Genomic DNA, 19,515 nt, shown 5'->3' with positions numbered 1-19,515 from the left:
TAAATGTTTTAAAGCATTCCTCCAACTAGTTACTATAATTTTGACAAACTGCTTTGCATGAAACAATCATTTTTCCATGGAATTCCATTTTATAATGGAATTATAGTTGTTAGTGGTATAGAAAATCACATTTTCTTTTCTTGGGATTCATGATACACACCAGCATATTTACCATTTTGAAGATACTAATATGGAGGCCTACAGTGTAGATTTTTTTTTTTTACCTTCAGAAAGCCTAATATTTCCCAAAGTTATTTGTCTATTTTTTTTATATGACAAATTCATTACCATCTTATAGGACTACTGCTCTCTAAAATATATCCTGAGAGTCCTGGATCTAATATATTTAGGGCATAATTCATCATTATTTGGAATATGGTATGACTAGTAAATCAAAGTTTTCAGATAACATATTGAAGATTCCAACACATTAAGAGTGTAGCCTGGTGTGCAGCAGTCAGTTCACAGGGGCAGAGGGAGCATCTATCTGACACATTGATGAGACTTGGCCATGACAACAGAGCCTACTGGGAAATGGTGACAGTGCCTGGCAGCAACTGCTATCAATGAGTCTTATCAGCATCCATTGCCCCTGGTCCCTGGGAAGGCAGTAAAAATCTGGAGACTTGTGGCAATAGCAAGTTTGGATTCATGAGCCTTGACATCTGTAGAGAATGTGATAATCGGTGAAAGTTAAAAGAACTTTATCATGTATAGGAGGAAGGCACTTTCTTAAGACTCCCAGAAGCCAGCAGGTGACATTTAGGAAGCCATAAAAGAGACCCATAGATACAAGAATTGTTAAGGTTTATGAGATGCTATTTTTTTGAACTCTGGTCGTGCACATTTTTGTTTCCTCTAGTTTATTTCCTTAAAGGCAATATGTTACATCTTAGAACTAAAATTCTAGAATGGTAGAGCAGGAAGATGTCTTAAGAAAACCAATTCAGCCTCAAGACATTCCTTAAACTTGTTGGTGAATATATTACAAAGAACACATGGCTAAGAGCCTGATCATGTAGAGTAAAACAGAAGATATATCTGAGGCCATAGGCTAAAACAAATATTGTGCTCATATCAAACAACCCAAGAGAACAATGAATAAGTTTTTAATAATAATGACCAATGTACTGGGCCATATTCTACCAGTTAGTACATTGTAATCATCTTTTATTCAAATTCTTCCCTATAGAGAAGGGAAGTATGGATGCTGTAAATCTTGAAATGTTTAGATGTTTTGTAGTATCTGAGTTATATATTACTTCCTCTTCTCCCAAGCTGTGCTATTTGGACCACATCCAATCCAGGACTGTACCAGCGCTGTGGCAAATGGAGGATCAGTGGCACTCTGACTGTCTCTTGGAATTTTGTGGGTTAGTAAATTCTACCTTGGTAATGACATCCAGTTTCTCCCTGGAAAGGCTACGCACATTCTTATATGCTATAGGCTACAAACATTCCTTTTCTTTCTGGAGGAAGAAATCCCTTTGAAAGATGAAAATGCTAACTTTATCTTCCAAGATCCACAGCATTTGACAACCTCAGGCCTTGTATATCATTTTAGTCAGCTTTTTTGCTGCTATGACTAAAAGACATGACAAGAACAATTTTAGGGGAAAAACATTCATTCAGGGGCTCACAGTTTCACAGTTCTTGGCCCATAAACAGGGCTCTATTCCTTGGGGCTGAAGGTGAGGCATAACATCAAGGTGGAAAAGTGTGGCAGAGGAAGGTAGTTCACATGATGATCAGGAAGCAGAGAAGGAGATCTCCACTTGCCAGATAAAAAATATATACCCCAAAGACACACCTCCAATAACCCACCTCTGCCAGCCACACCCTACTTGCCTTCAGTTACCAATCAGTTAATCCCTACCAGGGCACTAATACACTGATGTTTTAAGGATCTCATAACCCAATCATCTCACCTCTAAGAATTTTTTCATTGTCTCAAAGTGAATTTTGGGGAGAATCTCACATTCACACCAAAACATGTATGGTATTTCATTTCTGAACCTTTTACTCATCCCTGCCTATAATCATTTCTGAACCTTTTACTCATCCCTGCATACTGTGAGACAGACAAACTCAACCAAGATGAATGCAATCTTCTTTCACACAACCTCCATTCTCTTTCTCTGTCCTACTCCTATGCAACCATTCTATTCATCTAGGTAATTTATTTTTCTTCCACAAGTTCTTTACTTCCCTTTTAATACTCTCTAGTGTCAAATATACACATATATGTATATATAATATTTACACATATATATTTACATATTACATTGTTCTGATTTGTGTTTAGTTCTCAGTTTGCCATAGAATAAACTTTGTATTTTTATATTATATTACAACTCAGATGGTGAGACTGATTTATGTGACAACTTCTTCTATAAGGCCAGATTTCACACTGGATGTTACTTTTTAAATTTTTTAAAATTGTGCTTTTATATTCCAGAAATTTTCTTGTATTATCTAATTCGTAATCATCCCCAATTCTGTTGGTATTGACATTCAATAAAAACATACAAAAAGAAAGGCCTAATAATGTTCTACAAAAACTTAGCAACAAAATATGTATTATTTATATGATCAACACTGATTTTCTTTTATATTCTTGAAACTAGACACTAAGAAAACTTTTTGTAGATTTTTGTGACAAACTTATTTTATTTTTACTGTGCAAATATTTCCCCTATATCTCTTCAATTTTCTCCCAAATATCTCTTTCCAATTTTAAATGTTTGATGAGCTACACGTTATAAACCTGATCTTTTTTTTTTTCTTTTTCTTTTCTTCCTCTTCTTTACAAAAGAAATCATGTCTCTGCTCAAAGAGAAATCTTCAGGATGCTTTCCCCATGGTGAATGTTTTGGGTAAAAATATCTCTTTAGCAAATACCATGCCAATTATGTTATCAGCAAAACAGCCTTTTACAATAGTGACAGTGCAGACCAATAGCAGAAAATTCACAAGCTTGGGGAAAATCTGCATTTGTGGAAAAATGAGTCTGTGCTTCATTTTTATCTTAAAAACAAATAATGATAACATTTTTATGGGATTCATTGGTATATAACAGAATTTTAAATTTCTGTTTGTTATACCTGACCTTTAGTTATCAGAGAAAAGGTAAGTAAGTTTCAATCTGCTATTGGGAAAACTTTCTGAAAAATTTATTTTGCTTAAGTCATTTGGAAAGAAACAAAAATATTATCTTAAACATGCATAGAATTAAATAGATTGTTTTGTTTAAAAGTACAATAAATAAAAATTATCTTTACATGAATTATGCATCCTGATGATGGGAATAGTTCAATTTCTCTAAGATGAAACAACTGACACTATAAAAATCAGACTAGCATTCTTCCCTGAAGACATGAGCCCCCTGTGAGTCACTCCTTCACAGAGGCTGAAGTAAGCCTCAAGTGATAGCCTTATGTTAAAATAAAGTGAGGGAGGAGTGCCTGGAAACCTGAAGAAATTAAGAGGCTTGAATTCAGAGAGAACAAGGCTTATATAATGAATATCTTATCTTTGTAGGTGATATATTTGGATCCAGTTGATTCCATTGATTTTTTTTCCATCAAAAACTAATAATAATAATCCAAACAAATGAATGCAAACTGAATTCAGAGTAGCCAACTCAGAATCCAGGAATGTTTACAATTAGCCATTATCAAACATTGTTCTGAGACAGAAGACAAGGCCATTTGACTTTCCTTCTAGGGAGAAACCAAAGGGCAGTAAACACTAACTTTTCTTTTCTTTGCTCCATACCATTAATAAGTAAATATTTTGTCTACTCTTGATTTTTTAATTGTCCAATTCTACCAAACCATTTCGGTAGACAAGGATGATTTAGAGTGAGAGAGCCTTTGTTTTTTTCACCTGATTCAGAAGTTGTTTTGGTATCACTGATCTGTTTACATCACTCCTAGTTTGTTTGTTTGTTTTTTCTCTCCCATCTGTTTGCCTATCGTGATGAATTCATCACCATGGTTAGCATCATTTCCCTAAATATTTTTTTTGTAAGCAGATTTCTAGATTCTATCACACAACAGTGTGACAAAATAGCATTTCGAAATACAAATTGATCCCCTCCCCACTCTAGGTTCCCTGTGATTTTTGGTGTTTCTTGGTTCTTTTGAAAAAGTTCCTAGAGCAGGAAAAAATCATCATATAGCAAAAAGGTGCCAAAAGAAAAGCAGACAGTCCAAGGAAAGATTTTGATATTTTGAATTCCCTTTTTCCAAAGAAAACTTGGTTCTAAGTAAAATTTTAACTCTCTGAAATTGATGTTTCCTACTCCTTAAATAGATACAGTGTAAGTAGATACAAAGTGGAAGAAATAAGTATAATACTGTGAACTCCTGAGAAAAAGGAAAACCAGATCCTAAGGAAACTCTCCTGACAGCTTAAGGGTATGTAAGAATTGAGGTGGCTTATGGTGTCCTTTCTAGATTATTTTAGAAGTGGCAGCAATAATTCTAGGAAGAAATGGTGTCAATGTACATGCCAGCAGATGAGCCTAGGTAAAGTGAAAAGAGGAAAGAGCTAATCCTTGTATCCCACTCTATTATTTCAGAATAATCCTGAAATCATCTAAAAAAAAAAAAAAAGAAAAAGAAGAAGAAGTTCAAACATGCAGATGTTATGGTCAAGGACATTAACCCACAGGAGTGATGCACTTGTTATAATTCAGTATTGATAAAACCTTCTATGCTTTCATATCGATACTTTATTCTTTAAGTAAACTCATTGCATGTCTTCTTTTTAAAAAATCAATTCTAAAAAGCCCAAGAAGGCAATGACGTCTTCTTTCATCATATATAAATTTATAGTGCCCTATAAAAATGAGAATTATAAAAAAGTTGCCATTGACTGCTTACCTTAGAACCAAGATACATATGCTCTTCTACTGGAATTGCCCTTCAAGAACTGTAGTCATCTTGAGAAACTAACTTTCTCTTATTGTAGGAAAAAATGTATTTGCACATTTCTAGAGCTAGTAAGAAGTAGTGAATACAAAATCCCTAGTAATGTATCATAATTAAACTCTACTAAACAGATCACGTTAAAAACTTTATGGACTGTAACTGTAGATACCAAAATAGAACAAATTAAAACCTCAATTCCACCTGACTCTGAAGCTTTCTTTATCCCAGACTCTTGAATTTCCAAATAATAGTGTAATTAGTTCTGGTACCTAAGAACACTTAAACATCCAGACTCTATTTTTTTTTTCACTTTTTACTTTATTTTTTAATGAAAAAAATCTGATGTAAGTTAATATCCATGGTGCTGTGGAATTTGAACTGAACTGTTTTCTAGTTAGATTAGAATTTGACTAAAGTGATACTACTAATACAGACTCAGAAACTAGTCTTTTAATGCATATTGAGTACCTCTTTCAAATTTATCTTTCAAAGGTTAAAAAAAATGGCAATTTATCAAGTCTTCATAAATAATTTACATAAAAAATTCAGCCTGTATGCTTGGTTGGCAACATTATGGTTACTATGGTTTACTGACCAAAATATAATAGGTATCATATAAGAATTAGTAGTTACATGTAGAGAGAAAGTAGGCCGCTGGAAGTCTCCACAATCCTTACCTTTATAATCACTGTGACAGTAGCAATACCAGGAGGCATTGTTCCATAAATATCAAAGGCCTCCACCAGAAAAGTGATACTTGCTTCCTGGTCTCGAAATGCCTCATAATCCAAACTCCTCAAAAGGGACAGCTCTCCTGTAAATGGATGTAGTGCAAAAAAGTGCTTCACTTCAGGGCTTCTTATCCGATATGACACATTTGCTCCAAGGTCAACATCTTTAGCCTGTAACAAGTTAAGTAAAAGAATGTTTTGTTTTGTTTAATCAGTGGTATTGCCAAAATAGAGGCAAGCAGAATTGATGATAGTCATATGTCAGTGTCTGGGACAGCAAGAGTTTAATGATGACCAAAAGACATGTCTGCAAAGGCAAGTAATTTGTTAAGTAATTTATCATTTATCAGGGAAAGGAAGAGGTAGAGTTGGGACAGAGAGAGAAAGGGAAAGAAAGAGGTAGAGTTGGGAGAGAGAGAGAGAGAGAGAGAGAGAGAGAGAGAGAGAGAGAGAGAGATCCATGGGGTTCTATTGTTGATTTTAAGACTATCTACTTTATTTGGAAGACCACTTGTTTAATGAATCATAGCAAAGTAAAGAAATAAAACATGTCATAAATCATTGTTTTCTTCTGGTTTAATAATAATGAAACTATTATAAATAAAAGTAATTATTGGGTAACTTTCATGAACATAATAGAACACTCACTGTAAGAAAATGAAGGACATATAAGGAGAAATTTGTTCTCACTGAAATCCTATAATACATTCCTAAAGATCACTGCTTTACAACTTCCTTCCTCTAACTAGTCTCTACTGGATAGTTGTTAGGTACAATGTACTATGAAAAAAGCCAAGATGAATCAATCCATAATTCCTGCACTTTAGGTTATGGCCTCAAAGCAGAAATAATTATAGAAGTACACAAATAGAAGGAAAAAAATCAATGTTATATGAAAAGCACTCGGAATTGAAATTTAGATGAAAAGATAGGATTTTTGTTGAAGTGGGGCAGCTATTTCACTCAGTAGAATAGACTGGGAAAAGCACCTAAGTTAGAGGAAATAAAACAGCAAGAACAAAAATTGGGATAGTTTGAGTTTGTTGAATGTACATTCATTAATGCAAGCACCTTCTTTGTAAGGGTCAGTCTTGTTTTCCTCTAATTACTGGCATCACAACTCTAAAGTTACTGTCAAAGCACAGATATTTCTGTGTCATATTCCTGCCTACAATTCTCAATATTCATTTCAATTTGCATTAGCCACTTTGTTATTTAAAGTTAGATTACTATGACAAAGTACCTGAGAAAATCAATTTATAAAGGGGGAAAAGTTATTTTTACTCATATGGTTTCTGTCCTGGGTCACATTTCTATTACTTTAGGCCTATGGCAGTACATTATGGTAGTAACTCCTGACAGAAGAGGCCTGTTTGCCTCATGGCAGCCAGGAAGCAAAGTGAGACAGAAAGGGGATGGTTTCTCAATATCCCCTTTAAGGGCACATCCTCAGTGACCTCACTTTCTCCCCCTAGGCTTCACCTCCTAAAGATTCCTCAGTTTCCCAACAGTGCCAAAGGACCAAACTTAAGATATATGGGCCTTATGAGAGCATTCAACATCCAAGTTATGGGAGCGCCAATCCCCTTAACATGATGAGATGTACCACCACATTTTCTAGTTCTTTAGCCCCTCAAACTTCACCCTGTTCTCCAGGATTTTGAGAAGATTTTTTTCCATCACCTTAAATAATCTTTTTTTCTCTCTTTATTTAGAGACTCTGACTTGCTCCTGAGTTAACAATTTAGAAATAACTTTCATGAGAAAATGTTCTTTTGATGCTCAAGCATAGTTTTGGAGTTCCACCTCTGAATTTGTCAGCCACTGGTCTCAAGAATCACTATTTTAATTACCAATCTACTTGTCTTTTTAGTAAACCAGACTGAAAATATCAGAAAAGCAGGAACTCTGTCTTGTTAACTTATTCTTGTATTCTTTATGTCTTCAAGAGAAATTGGCATACAATTAGACACTGAAGATATGTGCTTGTTGAATGAAAGGATGGTTGAATCGATGCATGGAGGATAAAATAGAGAGATAATGGTTTTCTATCTGTTCAGTATGTGCCTTAATTAGATTCCTTAATGTTTATTGAATAGTGAAATCTTTGTTGAGTTGAATTATGGAAGAAATACAGATTCTTGAAAAGAATTCTATCAAAATTCAAGTTATTCTTAGCAGGAGGGATGAATGATTACAATATTTCAAAATGTTCTTCATAGATCTCCTATATAAATTAACTGGTTGCTAAAAATGCATATTAATGGGTCAATCTGACCTACTGAACCAAAAAGTTCAGTTTCTGGGAATGTTACAGTGAAGGTGTTAAAAGAGATTTGGATTTAGAGATGAAATTTAAAAAAAAAAAGTAAGAGCCTTAGAAGATGCTTGTTGTACACGTAAAGTGAAAAAGAATGTACAGTATGATGGATGTAACAATATCTGAAAAATACAGGAGAAGTACACATGTATATCTGTGTATACATATATGCACATACCTACACACATGCATATTTGTGCTAGAACAAAGATTAATGTGAAAAATACACACAACAATTGAATATTGAATATTTAAGTAATAATATTTTTATGAGAAGTTTTCCAATGTTACAAAAATATACAGCTTAACTTTGTAAATTAAAAAAAAATCTGTTAGAAAGTATATTTTTTCTTACAAATTTGCCTTTTTTCCCATTAATTTTGCAGGATCTTCCAATGAGAGGTTGTCACAGAAAATGCAAAATACAATATTTGATATATACTTGTAATATAATTCCTTCATTTTATGTGAAACTAAAATGTAAGTGGGTTAATTGTATTTTTGCTGCTGATTTTGGATACATCACCCTAACTGCAAATCTAATAATTCAGAATTAATCAAACTAATGCTTTTTCCATATACCTCTATTTTAAGGAAGGTGGTCCCAGCTGGCAGATTCTCTTCCACAACAACAGTGTATGTTGAATTGGTGAACACTGGACTATTGTCATCAATATCCAAAACCTTGATGGCCAGTGTTAGAGTCGAATGACGAGGGTGTACTGCTCCATCAGTTGCCACCACAACAAGTTCATAGTAGTCCCTGACTTCTCTGTTAAGCTTCACTGCGGTGTAAATGCTCCCATTGGATGTGATGCGGAAAAGATTATTGAAGTTACCCAAACTGTAGTGCACTTGGCCATTTATTCCAGCATCAGGGTCTGTTGCCTAAAAGAAATAAAAAACAAAGAATTCACACAGTAGCTTCTGGTATGTTACTGACATATTATGACATTTTCCTAATCAGATATTCTTTTTATCTCTAATGAGAAAATTTTAAAGATAATGAAGATGAAATGCACAGTCCAAAACATGAAAAGGAATATACATAATTTAGTTAGCATACTCATTCATAATGAGCACAACTTACACATTGATAACATCATTAGCATTACAATAAGATATTATGACAGAAAATACATATTATAAAAATACTGAATGTTTCATGTATTATTTTTAATAGTTTTTGAATGCCAAAGTAAGACAAACATATATTTTTTAATTAAAACAATTTCCTGAGTAATAACTTAAGTGTCTATGTGTTTGCATTCAAATTCTTTTTATATTCATTTTCATATTTAAATATGTTTTAGCACTATGTGTTTTTACCTCATTTAATTCTCCTGATGTTTTTAGTGAGTAAATATTGGTCCCATTTTGTAAATGGAAAAATGTGGCTTATGGAATTTAATGTATTGCCTAGGGTAACACAAGAAATAAATACTTCAGTGTCCCAGTTCTTAGTACAATGTCTCATATATAAAACTACTTAATAAATACTTGTGAAATTAATGAATTCATGTTAAATGAATGTATGGAACTGAGATTTGAAACTAAATGCATTCAAAACCCAAGTGAGAATAAAAATCCAGTAATTGTAAAGTATAAATGCAAGGGGATACTTTAATATTAGAATATAAATATCCATAATAATAGAGAACAGTTGGAACTATGGTAAACCTGGTGAAAATATTTAAGTCCTGAAAGGTATGTTGTATCAAAACAATGAGTAAATTTTAGGTAAATATTCTAAAGGAATATTATGAAAATTAGTCTAATTAATATTATGAAAATTAGTCTAACTAATGCAATAAATTGTTTTCTAAACAATGACTTTGCACTATCAAATACTTATTTTGTTTTAAACATTTTGTTTAAAACTCATTTTGTTTTAAACAATTCTTTGCTATTGTTCTTCAAAAAACAATTGATACATCTAGGAAGAGGTGAAATGTTACAGTTGTACTCAAAGCTATCAGCAAGGAAAGGAGGGAAAACAAGATGCTTGAGTGCTTTCTACATCAAGGACAAAATAGTCAGGTAATGAATGCAGATCCTGGGATATGGTACAATTCACTTTAAAATGTATCTTTTATTATTAGTTATACATAACTAATAAGTAGAATGTATTTTGACATATTATATATATATATGAAGTATAACTTCTTATTTTTTTGGTTGTACATGATATAGAATTACATTGGCTGAGTAAATCATATATGCACATAAGATAGTAATGTCCAATTTTTTAGCAGTACACATGCAGTTCCACTTTAAGCTTTATAAACAATGGAGAGGGATGCATAGTTTTGTCAAATCTTGAGTCTGGTTTGAATTGATAAGTCCAATATGTGAAACATGTTTTTAACTGTGCTTCTTCTACAGGTCACAATACCAGACATTTCAACAGTGTTTGTCCCTTAGACTCATCAAAACAAAAGTGCCCTTGGGAGGTCACCCTCTCTTGAGGCTTAATCCTGAAAAAAGACAGCAGAAGAATTATAGTACTGCCTGAGGAGGAAAGAAATACTATGAAAGAAGAGAAGAGTGTCTATAGATGCATTTTCTTCTTTTTTTTTTAATGAAAGAGAGAGAGAGAGAATTTTTTAATATTTATTTTTCAGTTTTGGGTGGACACAACATCTTTGTTTGTATGTGGTGCTGAGGATTGAACCCGGGCCGCACGTATGCCAGGCGAGCGTGCTACCACTTGAGCCACATCCCCAGCCCCACATTTTCTTCAATTTGTACATTTTGTCTAAACTTTGTCACAAGAATTATTGACAAATTAGTCAAGTTGACCATCTTTGCGGAAAAAAACAAACAAACAAAAAAAACAGTGTGTACCACTCCCAAAATAAAACAGTGAATTTTATTTTATTTTTCAAAATAACTGAAGATAAATAAATTCTTTAGTAATATAAGTAGGTTTTACTTCATTACTCCAACAATCCTACAATTTTCAGTAATTTGTCTGTCTCTGAGACACTTTAGGTCACAAAATCAGTCATTTATGCAATCAGTAATTTAAAATGACACTTGCTTGAGTTATTTTTATTCATCCACATAATTGAAGGTTTATTGATAAAATATTTCAATTTAACTACTATGGCTGATGTGTGTGTATGTGTGTGTGACTGTGTGAGTGAGTGTATATTTGGAGGGAAGAGTGTTGTGTATGTGTTCCTCTATAAATATCCAGCTGATATTTCCAGTAGGACTCTCAAATATATCTATACAAATTTTACTTGACTTACTATAGGATTACATCCTGATCAACCTATTGTAAATTGAAAATGTTGTAAGTAAAAATTCATTTAATACATCTAACCTACTGAACTTCATAGCTTAGCAACACAGTACACAGTAGAGCATTGGTCATTTACACTCAAGAAAGCATGACTAAGTGGGAGTTGTTTCTTTCTTGTTTCTGCCCAGCATCTTGAAAGAGTATTATACAACATATTGGCAGCCTTGGAAGAGATCAAAATTAAAATTTTGATGGACAGTTTTTATCGAAGAATATGAATTGCTTTTGCACTATGGCCAAATTGGAAAAAAAAAAAAGACAAATTGAACCATTATACATCAAGGGACTGCCTATATTGGTTTTCTTTTCTTTTTTTTCCCCCTGTATTTGTTTTCTAGTCTGTATCAGGTACTGTAACAAATTACCAGCTTACCAGCTTTCGCAAAACAAGTTCATTATTTTAAAGGTCTGCAGGTAAGTTAAATATGGATCTCACCTGGTTAAAATCAAAGTATAAGAAAGACTATGTTCTATGAAGTCTCTAAGGGAAAACTAATTTCCTTACTCACTCAAGTTGTGGACAGAACTCAATTGCTTGAGGTTGTAGGACTGAAATCCCCACTGTTTTAGTGGTTGACATGTGAGGACCAATCCCATCCTTCTAGCTGCCATTCACATCCTGTGACTCCTGGCACACTGCCTCATCTATAAGAGCAGCAGTGGTGGCCAATTCCTCTGGAATTTTTTGAAATGCTCTTCTTCCATCTCATCTCTGACTAGTTCTTCAGTCACCCTATTGCATTTACTGGGCTTACAAGATTCAGTAGGCTTACCTTGACAATCCAGGGTAATGTTATCACCTCAAATTCCTTAGTTTTAATCACACTAGTTGCAAATATATAGCAATCTATACTTTCTGATAAGATGATTTGTTGAGAGAAAATATTCAAACAGGTAATTGGTAGGAAGACTGAAAATAAATGTTAGATGGGTCATCCTCACAACAGGCTTTTAGAAATCTTTTTTAAATCTCTTAAATTAGCTCAAGTGTAAGTAATATGTCAAGTACACACACACACACACACACACACACACACACACACACACACAGGAAGACTGAGCAGATCTACTACCACTGAATTTACTGGACATCTGGTCTTCACGAAAGGAAGTATATATGATTCTTATAGAACAAAAGACTATATATTCTGCAGGAATTTACTGTAAAAATTGCAAGATTACTCAAATATACAACTAATGAAGACAAATGGACTAAAATGTTCGCAAAATGCAAAGTTATTCCCCTGTCGTTTTTTTTTTTTAATCTCTTGATTAATTGAAGAGTAAAAAAAATATAAGTAAAGTGGCATGGGCTACCTAAGCAAGGTTTTTTCACTTACTTGCTATTATATATGAGTATATAGATGTTAGATGAGATAACAAACACAGAATCCCTTTTATCAGCAGCTCTGTCAAGAACTTTGCATCCATGTTTAATATCTAGCCAAGCAGCTCGGCATGTGATACTATAATGAAACCATTTATCTTCTTAGAAATCAATTAAAAGTTAATTAAAATTGTTAATAAGAAAAATCACACATGTCTTCTCCCCTTGTACTACATCAAAGGAATAAACACTACAGCTGCAACTTTATAATTGTCTGTCCATGGTTAACACATTTTTGTGATATCTACCTTACTATGAGGCTTGATTTGTGGCTACTTATTTGTAAATGCATATTGCTGGCAAATTGGCTGATAGTCTGTTGACAAATACAGACCTTAAGAAATAAAAATAAAGACCTCACTAGACAAAACTTTGAATATTTTCCAGGAAATAAAAATGTCAGATCTTAAACAGTAAGGTTAAAAAGTTAGATATATCAAAAACAACCAATTATTTAAGAATGAAATAAAATGAAGTGATTATATGAGACCACTTATTAAGCAAAGGTTTTCTGAACAACTTATGTGCACCAATTTGTTCTCTTGCTGTTTGAAAGGGAACAAGATATGATATTGATTAAACATTGAATTCATCCCCTTTCTTGCTCATTATTACTTTATAGTGATCTACTATACAATTGTTCCTAGAAGAAGGAGGAGGAGGAGGAGGAGGAAATGGAACCTCAACTCTGGAATTCCTATATTGTGGATTCCAAATCCTGTAGAAATCTAGAAGCATGTCTATATCAGTGAGATGAATTGGGATAAAACCCAAAAGGAGAGCCAGATGTTTGTTCCTCTTCTATTAAGAGGTACCTGGGTAGATAATGTGTTCTGTTTGTCAATGTTTAGTTTCACTTTAAAATACATTTGTACTGGGGCTGCAGTTGTAACTCAGTGGTAGGGCACTTGCCTAGCATATGTGAGGCACTGGGTTTGTTCCTCAGCACCAGATAAAAATAAATACATAAAATAAAGGTGTTGTGTCCTTTTACAACTAAAACATATAAATATTTTTGCATTATTCAGATTATTAGAGAAAAATATTTCTCTTTAACACAATTTAACTAAAAGACTTATGTAGACAAAAGGAAAATATTAAACTATTAAAAAGTTGTGAACTCTTCTGACCTCTTAATGAATTCAAGGTGAGTTTGAGCAGGAGCTTCCTCTTCTTTGTGCTTCTCCTTGACAGTAAGTAAATTAAGAGGCCATGAACTCCCATTCCCTTCTTACCTCCAAGTGGGAACCACAAAAGACATTGAGTGGAAAGGTCAGGTGAAGTTTGGTAGTGATTTTTGACATTATTAAGGGAAACATATTTTTTAAATTTATTATCTGCCAACATCAAAAAATATGAAATAGTTGTTGACTTTAGTTCTTTAAAGAAGTGAATTTATTCAAGCATGGTGTAAAAGGAGAGTAACAACTAAATGACACAAAATGAGGGTAAGGTTTTCCTCTGTCTACACAAATGTTTCATATTTAATATTGAAGAATGGCAAGTAGACTTATAGACCAAAAGGTAACAAGTTTACTTGAGTTCAAATCACCAAAATATAAGGGAGTAAACAGGTTTCCTCAAACATTTGAGTGTTCCAATAGTGATTCCCTAGGACACCAGAATATAGATATACAAACTAGTGATTTCTTAAGGGTTTAAGTTCTGATTTTGAAGCACATATCCTTCCCATACTGACTCAATGGACTTGAGAGAGTCAATCTCTGTAAACTTTCATCCTCCATCTGAAAAAAATTTGGTGGTAATGAGTATTTATGTATCTTCTAAGAGGACTACATATTAACAACATACTTGAGTCATATTAAGCTACCCATAAAAAATGGTATCATGTTTGCCAGGCATGGTGGTTCATGCATGTAATCCCAATGATTTGAAAGGCTGATTCAGGAGAATTACAAGTTCAAGGCCAGCCTCAGCAACTTAGTAAGACACTCAGCAAATGAGTGAGAGCTGTCTCAAAACAAAAAATAAAAAAAGACTTGGAATGTAGCCCAACATCCTTGGATTCAATTCCCAGTACAGCAAACAAACAAACAACAACAACAAAAAGAAAAAAGAAAACTACCCATCTTTATGTTATTGTGGTTTTCAATATCTACTTGGAATGTATTTTAAAAAGATAAATTCTATCCTTCATTTCTGAAAGAATATTTTTTTGTGGAACAAATTAGCCTGTTTTTATTAGTTTATTTATACATTTTTTGTTTCCTCTGAGTCATTTTTAATCTTGTATAGCAAATTTCTTTGATTCTATTAATATTATTATTGTCAAGATTTTCTGAGAATACTGGTGTATGTCAATTTAAAAAACTCATATGTGAAAGTTTTGTGTCTACATAGTATTTTTAGTGTAAAAAACAAATACATAAGAAAACTCATGATTTAATTATAAAGAATAAAAAGAGAAAATTACTTTAGTTATTACAAGAAAGATAAATATTAAAAATTCATGTATTATTAGATCAGATACGTGATAGAGAAATTTCAACAAAAAAGTTTATTTGATGATTTTATAGATATGCCATACTGAGGAATATTTGCTATCTGTTCTGAGAAAAAACAAGACCTGAAAAATGCATTCCATTTGAAAGTAGAAGAAAAGAGATAACTTTAAGTTTCATTTTAAAGTAATTTCATCATGGTTTGGGAAACAAATGCACCTGTCAGTGGATGAGTATTTATGGTATTGTCATAAATTGTGAGGTTCTTAAAATCATTACAATAATAACTGAAAAAAGCATTAGTGTTATTTAACAGCAAACATTCCCTTGCTTGTTGTCACTACTGCAAGCTGTCTTTCCAAATCTGAAAAAATAAATTCTGCCTACAGAAATCAGTAAATAGTATTTCCACACATAAGAGTTTTGTCAGCTGCCCATATTTTTCTCCAAAGCTATGTCTTTTTAGTGTTCTTAAATTTTTTCTATTCTACCATGGAGAAACTGCAATTAAACTGTCTCTAAGTGCTTAGATATTTCTCTGGATTATGTTCTTGGTTCCACCTCTCTGAGTTACTATCCTTCCACCCAAGTTCGCTGTCATCCTGTATTTATTTGACTCTATGACATGGTGTAATTGCCTGGTTATCTGCTTGTCTCCTACACTATACTTCAAGCAACTTGAGGACAAGAAAACTGCACTTTTTAACATTGACTTTCTAATACCAAATCTTCAGAGATGTTCAATGAATTTTTGTTTAATAAATGTTTAATGAATGATTTATTTTCGCTTTATTCAAATTTGCAGATTTTACCAGTATCCAAAAAATTACTTAGTATTTATTATGTAATAAATTGCACTTTATCCTAGCATTTAATACTGTACATGATCTTGTTGTGGCCTCTCTCCATGCATTTATATTCCACAAATAACTCGCTGACATAAACTGTTTCACTTTTTTTTCTTAAATGTCAGTTTTCAAGCAACTCCTAATCTCAGTGGTTTAAAATCATCAATGTTTATTTATTGTCTCTGCAGAGTATATCATGCATTCCTTGCTGCTCTGCTCCATGTCTGCCTGAGAAAGGAGGTTAAGGGATCAGCTCTTATAGGAACATGTCACTCATGTGACAAATGAAAAATAAGCCACAACACTTAATGCTTCTGCTTGGTAGTGGAACAGATCACCTATATTTCTAGTTCATTGATCAAGGCAAATCACATGACAAGGCTGATGTGGTAGAGAAGTATCATCTCAGAGTCAGACAGCAACAAGTCAGAAACAACAGTATAAGCTACCATACTCACCTCCCTTGATATTCACCATGTCCTTTCCCATCTTCCCTTAATAGGCTTCTTTGTAACCTAGACTGAATCTTTCAAAACTGGCTCCAGTTCCGCGAATCTGGGAAGTCTTTTCTTTTTATTCAACCTCTGATCCTTTTTGTACTTATCACAAACAACCCTTTACTGCTATTTATATATGTTGAACAATGTATAAGGCTTTTGTCACTGTGATCAAAATACCTGACACAAACTACTTTAGAGAAGAAAAAGTTTACATTGGGTCATGATTTTAGATGTTTAGTCCATGAACAGCCAACTTTATTGCTGGAGCCTAAGGTGATGCCGAACTTCATGGCGGAAGGGCATGGTAAAAGAAAACTTCATCTCATGAGAGCAAGGAAGCAGAGAGTGAGAGGATCCAGAGACTAAATAATTATAATTTCCAAGGCATTCCTCCATTCTTGTCCCATCCACCTCCAGTTATTACCCAGTTAGTCTAGTCAATTTACTAACCCATCAAATGGATTAATCCACTGTCGAGGTAACAACTCTCATAAGGCTGAAGTGCAATCACTTCACCTCTGAACATTCTTGCATTAACCCAGGAGCTTGTGGGGGACATCTCATATCCAAACAAAAATAGACAACTAAATATTAGCTCTAAAAAGCCACTGCTTATCCATCTATTACATAATGGGAAGTACCATTAGAGAAAAAAATCTGTAAGTAGTTTAGTGTGGTTTAGAAAGTGGGAAGTTGGAGCAAGAATGAAAATATGAAAAATAAGTAAAAGACACAGCAAAAACATGGAAATAAACTGTCTTCTCAAAAGTGGGTGATATTTAACACATATAAACGGAGGATGTCATAATAAACAAGCACTTTTAAGTTGTTACAAGATAATCTGTATATCTCATAATAATAGAATGTAGGTTAACCTCCAATAATTAAAAAGTAAGCATTACAAAAAAGCCATGAAGTATTGTAGTAAAAGTCCTTACCTGTTCTTGTGTCATATAATGACAAAAATTCTGAGATTATTACTGTGATGTTTCAGAGAAAGGGCTATCTGGTCATATTCACTCACGCCACAAACAAGCAAAAAAATGTTAATTAAATATCTTTACATTGTTCTGCAGTAGTTCTTTTTTCTCTCAATTATTTTTAACAATGCTGGTAGAAGAAATGAAGACTTTTTTCTGTGATTTTTGTATTTTCTGTTTCTTGGCATTTGATAATTCTGCACTGTAAGTTTAATGTGTGTTTTCCATTTTGTATGATGGTGGAAACTCAGAGGTTGAAATTTTAATTTGTCTTCACACTTTTTTTTACTTCCATTTCTTCAACTTGAGTCTCATCTTTTTCTTATGGGCAAACATGCTGTAATCTCTAAATCTAAGTACATTTTGCCAAACTAACCAGGCTGTCTTGTGTTTGCTTTGTTCTACCATAAAGTTCTTGTATCACTTCCTAAGATGTGTATTCTTTAGCCCAAGTGTTATCTAAGAAGCCTCAGAGTAAGGAAAAAGTATTATCTCTGTGTTCCTGAAGCTTACTGTCCATTCCTTTAACAAATGCTTTAATACTATCTTCTGTAATTTTTTTACAACCTCCATGACATTGAGTTTTTAATGGCCAGGTGGCTTATTTATGTATCTTTTCTTTTGTTTGCATCGATATATAGTAATTACACAATATTTTCTGTAAAAATTTCTTCTAAAACTGTTTCCATTTAACAATAACCTATCAATTTTCTCTCAACCACCCAATCACATGCAGAAATGAAGAATGTCATTTACTATTGGCTGTTTTTTCTTAAAAGTTGTTATTTATTTCCATGTATCAGAAAAAAATTAAAATGATTATATACATTTCCATTTTAGATGAAAATTAAGTGAAAAAAACATCAACAGATATATTTTCTTCAATTTTGTATCTGTTATTATTCTATTACTTTATTATATTTCATTCATCAACTAGAATCCTTTAAGATGATCTATTTCTTGTTTGTTTTACAATAAACATAGCACATATGCCTACTTCTTACGGAATTAACAAAACTGTAGTTTAATTTTTTAAAACTCCTTTCTAGAGTTCTACATTATTAACAGTAATAATGTTGAACCTTATTAATAACAAGGTTGAACTCTAGAAAGGAGTTCATTATTTCATTATTAATCTTTGTCATTATTAATCAATCTCTCTCTCTCTCTCTCTCTCTCTCTCTCTCTCTCTCTCTCTCTCTCTCTCTCTCTCTCTCTCGGCAGTGCTAGGGCTTGAACTCAGGGCCTCAAACATCCTAGCAAGCACATAACCACTGAGACACTGCCCCAACCCCATTATTAATCTATTCATATTCACACCACAAACAAGTATTTTTAAAGTATTAATGAGTATTTTTAAAGTTTTTAAATTTGTAAACAAACTCCCAAGAAATTTCATTAACACAGGTATATTGTACTTCTCTGTATGGACATACACTTATCTGCCTTTTGTACATAAGAGGAATAAGAGTTTTTCAGCTATGAAAAAATAACTTTTACCATTTGGTAAATGATATGTTACTGAGGAGAATGCAAGCACTAATTAAGAGAGGTTCCTAACACATTGTTTATAAACATCATCACATAAACATTGTTCCTTCAGTACTCCTTATTGGCATCACTTTTTGAAATATTGACCATATCACTAGACAAGGTAACTCAGAACATATCCGGAATTATGTTCAATACTCACCACTTTTTCATAATGATGTAAGAGGAAAATACTGTCACTATGGATTGCACTTTATGTGCTAGCAAGCTTGGCCTAGGCATTTCTATTTATTTATATTGCTTTTTCTGACACAAATAAATTTGACACAGATGTTTCACTTTAAAGCAAATATTTTAAATAGTTTGCTCTATACTTATATCTGATATTATATTGTCCTTATTAGATGTCTCTGAGATCCTATATACTGTTTAGGTTTTAATTTTATTTTTGTGCAGTGTTCTTTGGTATAAAATATAAACATGTCCATGAATTTCCTAGAGAGCCAACAATCATCTATGTCCCACTTCTTGTCTCCTGTTTCTCACAGA

General features: G+C 33.0%; 1 protein-coding gene across 4 annotated transcripts in view; it reads right to left on the bottom strand.

The window, feature by feature from the left end:
- Positions 1-19,515, bottom strand: part of Pcdh15 (protocadherin related 15) — a 1,597,439-nt gene that overhangs the window by 159,217 nt on the left and 1,418,707 nt on the right. For all 4 annotated transcript variants that reach the window (XM_078041965.1, XM_078041960.1, XM_078041968.1 and 1 more), the window contains 2 exons: positions 8,571-8,876; positions 5,615-5,839 (listed from right to left, as the gene is read on the bottom strand). In XM_078041965.1, coding sequence (XP_077898091.1) covers positions 5,615-5,839; positions 8,571-8,876 — 531 coding nt within the window. The remainder of the gene's footprint in view (positions 1-5,614; positions 5,840-8,570; positions 8,877-19,515) is intronic.

The sequence above is a fragment of the Ictidomys tridecemlineatus genome, chromosome 1, assembly GCF_052094955.1.
Source record: "Ictidomys tridecemlineatus isolate mIctTri1 chromosome 1, mIctTri1.hap1, whole genome shotgun sequence".
Classification (NCBI taxonomy): Eukaryota; Metazoa; Chordata; class Mammalia; order Rodentia; family Sciuridae; genus Ictidomys; species Ictidomys tridecemlineatus.
Note: the sequence above shows the minus strand (reverse complement) of the source record. Positions and strands in the feature narration are given on the sequence as shown.